This window comes from Equus quagga, chromosome 13, assembly GCF_021613505.1.
Source record: "Equus quagga isolate Etosha38 chromosome 13, UCLA_HA_Equagga_1.0, whole genome shotgun sequence".
Taxonomy (NCBI): Eukaryota; Metazoa; Chordata; class Mammalia; order Perissodactyla; family Equidae; genus Equus; species Equus quagga.
This window is the reverse complement of record NC_060279.1, coordinates 93,021,297-93,027,288: the sequence shown is the minus strand read 5'-3', so window position 1 is coordinate 93,027,288 and position 5,992 is coordinate 93,021,297. Positions and strand designations below refer to the sequence as shown.

The following is a 5,992-nucleotide window of genomic DNA, read 5'->3' as shown; positions in this document are numbered from 1 at the left end:
GCGTGCTCGGCCTCGGCCTCCCCAAGGCCGGGCGCACTGCCCTTCGCCCCCCCCCCGCCCCCCCCCCCCCCCCACCCCGCCCCAGGGTTGAAGGACCTGGGACACCGACTCTCCCGTCGGTCTCCTGGAAACCTCTCTGGGGACATTTTCGAAGGATGAGTCAGGCTCCAAGAAAAACGTCGCGGAGGCTGACTCATGCTGCTCCCCTCTTCCTCCTGCTGTGGCACGGAGGGCGCTGGATGGGGGCGGAAAGGGGGCAGTGGTACAAAACCCAGCTCACCTGCTGACCCCAAATGTCTGGCCCTAAGGGCGTGGTCATTCATTCATTCATTTATTCATTCATGCATGCATTCATCCCAGACACTTTGTGGAGCACCTTCTGTGTGTCAGGCAGGGTTCTGAGTACTGGGGATCCAGCTCTGAGGTCAGAAGGCCCCGGGGTTCAGAACTGCTTTCAGCCTGTAATTCCTGTGTGAGGTCAGGAAAATTCCCTAAACTCTCTGTTCCTGTAACAAGTGCTGGGGGTGGGGATCCTGCCTACCTTGGAAGACTGTGTCTTGGGAAGATGCTGAGTAACGTCAGATGCCCTTGGCAACGACGATAATAGTGCTAATTCAAGGGAGCGATAACCATACCCGATGAAGCCGGAGCCCCTCATCTCAGCCTTCCCCCAAAGGCCATCATCAGAACGCTGGGCACTTCTCCAGAAAAGAGGGTGCCGAGGCTGAGGAGGTCACCGAGAGCCACCAATCTAAAGCCCTTTAAGGACATCCCCATCCTGGGTCCGATTGTGACAGACCAGGAGACTGAGGCACAGAGAGGGGAAGTAACTGGCCCAGGGTGCCCAGCAGGAAGCAGTAGCAGAGCACCCTCTACCAGGGCAGGAGAGCCTGGGCACAGAGTGGCTCAGGCCTGGGGCTCACCCCGGGCTCTGCCGCTCGCTTGCTGGTTAGCCCAGGCTGGTGGCTTGCCCCTCCGAGGCTCCCTTGGCCCCTGTGTCCAAGGGGGATGAAAATGTGAGTGCAGATCTCATGGGGCCGTGGGGAGGGTCGGAGGAGGCCACACATAAGGGACAGCTCAGTGCCTGGCGTGGTTATTCCATGGGGAACACGCCACCAAGAGAAAGGCCACTTCATCCAATTTCATCCTCATGGCAGCCTTGCCTGGGAGGGGACCTTGCCCTCTGTGGAGGAAACCACCAGAGAAGGAGATTCACTTGCCCAGAGCTGCACAGCACATCAACGGTAGAGCTGGCATTCGAACCCAGATTACACCGTTCACCATTCCCCAGTCCCCTGTGCCCAGACTGTGCCTTCCTGCCACGCAGCACCCCTGCCCGCTGCCCCCCAGCTTCCTCCTCCCCGTAAGGACAGGAATCATTCGTCTATATCGAGTGCCTGGCGTGTGGGAATCTGTTCACCTAGATTTCATCATTTAGTCCTCCCAACAACGCTGTTAAATTACAACCACCCCACTTTACAGATGAGGAAACTGAGGCTCAGAGGGGTGAAGCCACCTGCCTGAAGGCACACAGCCAGTGAGTGGCAGGCCTGGGTTCAATGAGCTTGGCCCCTCCCACCTTCTCCATTACCCTTATTGTTACTAATAGGGGTGCACAGCATCGTGTTTATTGACGCCACTAAGAGCCAACCCGTATGGAGGCCTACTCTGCGCCTGGGCTCTAGGCAGGAGGATTTCACGTGGAGCCGGTGGAGCCGATGTCAGGACTCTGGGCTGCAGACTGCCCGGGGTTCAAATGCCACCTCTGCCATTTCCCCTCTGGGTGACCTGGAGCGAACGACTCTGTGCCTCAGTTTCCCCATCTATAATGTGAGGCCTTGAGGAGCTGTTTAAGGACCAAATGCTGAGAGATGTGTGATTTTACAAACTAGGAACAAGAATCAGAGAGGTTAAGGAGCCTGCCTGACACTTCACAGCAGAGCCGAAGGGACCCAAAATCCTTGAGCTATAATCTCCCCCCCTCCCCACTGTGATGAAAAAGTTCTGGAACTAGACAGATGGTTGCACAGCCTCGTGAATGTCCTTAATGCCACTGAACCGCGCACTTTAAAATGGTTCAAATGGCAAATTTCATTTTTTTTAACCACAATATTTACCACCGCGTAAAAAAAAAAAAAAATCGATGATGCTGAGATGGAGGAAATAGGGTGCTAACAGGCCAGTGAAGGGGGCGACCCCAGTGCAGACCCAGCCCAGCCCCATCCGCCCCGGGGACGCCTGGGGGTGACAGGCCTCGCCTTCCCCGCAGGGACCGGGACGGTGGGCGTGCTGGCCCCGGCGCAGGTGCGCGGTTTCCTGGGCGACACCGCGACGCTGCCGTGCCACCTGCAGCCGCCGCCCGAGCAGGACGCGCTGGTGACGCTGGTGACGTGGCTGCGGCGGGAGCCGGCGGGGGGCGCGCGCAGCGTGGCCGTCTTCCACCCGACGCAGGGCCCCAGCTTCCCCGAGCCCGGGCGGCTGGAGTTCGTGGCCGCCAGGCCGGGCGAGAAGCTGCGGGACGCGTCGCTGGCCGTGCGCGACTTGCGCGCGGAGGACGAGGCCAACTACACCTGCCAGTTCGCGATGTTCCCGGAGGGCAGCCGGAGCGCGAGCACCCGGCTCCGCGTGCTCGGTGAGCTAGGGGGCGGGGAGGGCGCGGGGAGGGCGCGGGGGGTGGGGGGAGGACGGGCGAGCCGAGAGGGGGGCGCGCCCGGGAGGGAGAGAGGGGGCGCCCTGCAGAGATGGGGACGAAAGAAGGAGGGAGAGCAGTGAGGGGGGCCTGGGGTGCAGAGGAGGAGGGGCTGGAGGCCCGGAAGATGGTGGAGGGAGGTAAAGACCCTGGAGCCCGAGGGCAGGACATCCCGGGAGCGAGAGGGGCGCTGAGTATGAGGGGGCGCCTGGAAAGTGGGGCCACCGCAGTTTGCATCCCAGCTCCGCCACTCACTCCCAGCTCGGGCAGGTGGCTTCATTTCGGATCCGCGTTCCCCCATCTCCATCAGAGCGTCAGGAAGAACCTGCAGCCCTGGGAACGTGGTCCGGGGCCTCCCTGGGGTTGATCCAGGGGACGCGCCTGGAGCAGAGGGCGCGTGGGCTCCTCCTAGCTGTGGGCTGTCGGTGGGACCTCGGGGAGGAAGCGAGAGTTGAGGCTGGAAAGAGAGCCGCGCTGATCCCCGGGAGCCCAGATGCGCTCTGGCGTTGTCACGGAATCCTGGCAGAACTGGACAGGCCCTCCTCTGGGAGACTAAGAAGTCTCTGTGCCTCAGTTTCCTCATCTGTGAAATGGAGACCGCTCCGAGGATTCCTGAGAGCTGGCATCTATCTTTTGCTCTTGTGCCCGGAACTACTCCAGGCCCTGCGGGAGGCACTCGCGCAACATTGGTTCCTTGGGTTGGTGCCGGGCACCTGGGGCCCAAGCAGAGGCCGCTCTTGTCATTTCTGCAAAACTGGGACTTCCGGTTTAGGGTGAGAGGAAAACAGAAGGAGTGAGTCAAGTTACAGAGAAATCTTCAGTAAACGGTAGCCCAGGTGATAACGGGGAAGGGAATCCCCAGAATGGTGGACAAGAGATGGTCAAGATGGTTTTGTTTTTTTTTTTTTTTTCTTTAAGAATTAGATTACATCATCTTTTTTTTTTTTTTTTTAAAGTGTGCTTTTTGGTGAGAAAGATTGGCCCCGAGCTAACATCTGTTGCCAATCCTCCTCCTTTTTTTTCCTCCCCAAAGCACCCCAGTGCATAGTTGTATATTTTAGTTGTAGGTCCTTCTAGTTGTGGCATGTGGGATGCCACCTCAGCATGGCCTGGCGAGCGGTGCCATGTCCGCGCCCAGGATCTGAACTGGTGAAACCCTCGGCCACCAAAGCGGAGCGGGCAAACTTAACCACTCAGCCACGGGGTCGGCCCCTCAAGATGGTTTTGGAGTCAGACAGATCTTGTGTGAAAACCCAATTCCATCGCCTATGACTGTGACCTTGAGCCCGTCACTTCCCCCTCAACTTCCGGGGCATGGCTCAGCCATCCTCTCCTCCGTGAAGCCCTCCCTGACACCCCCAGACTCAGGCACCCCATCTGGGTTCCCCCATCCCAGCCTCGCCCACTCTGGGTCATCACTGTTTGGGGAAGTCTGTCTTCCGCTTGGCCTGTGCACCCCATGAAGGCAGGGCTGGGCTGTCTCAGTCCTCCCTGGGTCCCCCACGTTGCCCATCCCAGAGCCAGGCAATGTTGTCAATTAACCAATAAGACTAATATTTAGTGAGGACTTATTTTGTGCCAAGTCCCATTTTCAGAGCTTTGCCTGCATCTTCTCATTGCCTGGGATCCTCTCATGATCCCCAGTGGATAGACAAGGAGACCGAGGCACGGACTTGCCCAAGGCCACCCCACCACTCATGGACGGAGCTGGGGTTTGAACCTAGCCGTCCCGTCCCCTCCGTTCGCTGCCTTCCTCTGCTGCCAAGATGTTTGTTGAGTGACTGCAGGCCAGGAGTGACCCGTCCCTTTTGCTCCTCTCCCAGCCCAGCCCCAGAACGAGGCTGAGAGCCTGGAGGTCCCCCTCAGCCGGTGGCTCAGCCCAGAGCCCGTGCCCGTGGCCCGTTGCATCTCCAAAGGGGGCCGCCCGCCCGCCCGCATCTCCTGGCCCTCACCCCTCAACGAGAAGGCCAACGAGAGCCAGGTGCCGGGACCCCTGCCTGGCACAACCACTGTCATCAGCCTCTTAACCCTGACATCCTCAAGCCAGGAGGACGGCAAGAATGTCACCTGCCAGGTGGAACACGAGAGTTTCGAGGAGCCCGTCCAGCTGCCGGTGAAACTCACCGTGCTCCGTGAGTGTGCCAAAGTGTGAGCGAGGACGGGACCCGCTCCTAGACTGCCTCCGCCCCCCATTGTCTACACTGATCCCCCTGGAGAACTGTCTACACTGTCCCCACCATGCAGTCTACACCCCCCTCTGCCACAATATTGTCTACTCTGGCTTGTCTGGGGCTCTGTCCTCCTATCATTGTCTGTACTGAATACTCCCTCCCTGATCCCCTCAGGCACTGTCTACACTGGACCCCCTCAACATTGCCAGTGGGTCTGAGGGAGGAGGGGATGTACACTGGCTCCCCCCCATAAAAAAAACACTGTCTTACTGGCCTTCCCCCTCCGGGCTTTGGAAAGTCTTCCTTGTCAATCATGTTTGGGATGGCTAAGAAGCAGGCTGAGGCGGGGTCATCAGGAATTCTTTTCTGCGGGACTTGTCAGAGCCTTGAATGTTCTCCTTTGTGTTACGGGGGTCCAAGAGGCCTTTTCTCAGAGGACATTCCCAGAACACCAGGCCCTGGCTACCCGGGAAAAGTAGAGAGAGCCAGGTCCTGAGAAACCCTCTCTGCCCCGCTGCCTCCCACCCCACCGAGCTGCCCAGGCTTCTGTTCCCGGAGGGAACCCATTGCTGCAGACACCGCACAGGCCTCTCCATCTCGGGCTGTTCCTGAAACCCGATGAGGCCTTTCCCTGCTGTGACAGGAATCTCACACATCTTTAGGTGGCTCTGAAGGCTCCCGATCTCTGAGCCCCTGCATCTGTTTCCCCCAGACCCCCCTGAAGTCTCCATCTCTGGCTATGATGATGACTGGTACCTCGGCCGTAGTGAGGCCACCCTGAGCTGTGACGTCCGCAGCAACCCGGAGCCCACAGGCTATGACTGGAGCACGTGAGTCCCGGGTGGACCCGGACTCCTGGGTCTGAGGGAGGAGGGGCTGGGGGCCTGAACTCCTGGGTCTGAGGGAGGAGGGGCTGGGGATGGACTCCTGGGTCTGAGGGAGGAGGGGCTGGGACCTGTATTCCTGGGTCTGAGGGAAGAGGGGCTGGGGGCCGGACTCCTGGGTCTGAGGGAGGAGGGGCTGGGGGTGGACTCCGGGGTCTGAGGGAGGAGGGCTGGGGGTGGACTCCGGGGTCTGAGGGAGGAGGGCTGGGGGCTGGCCTCCTGGGTCCAGGGAAGCACTCCTGAGGGCG

General features: G+C 59.8%; 1 protein-coding gene across 2 annotated transcripts in view; it reads left to right on the top strand.

Annotated features, from left to right (window-relative positions):
• The window catches only part of LOC124251568 (poliovirus receptor homolog), a 12,567-nt gene that overhangs the window by 1,104 nt on the left and 5,471 nt on the right, over window positions 1-5,992 (top strand). For both annotated transcript variants that reach the window (XM_046684456.1, XM_046684457.1), the window contains exons 2-4: window positions 2,270-2,632; window positions 4,513-4,821; window positions 5,573-5,690. In XM_046684456.1, coding sequence (XP_046540412.1) covers window positions 2,270-2,632; window positions 4,513-4,821; window positions 5,573-5,690 — 790 coding nt within the window. The remainder of the gene's footprint in view (window positions 1-2,269; window positions 2,633-4,512; window positions 4,822-5,572; window positions 5,691-5,992) is intronic.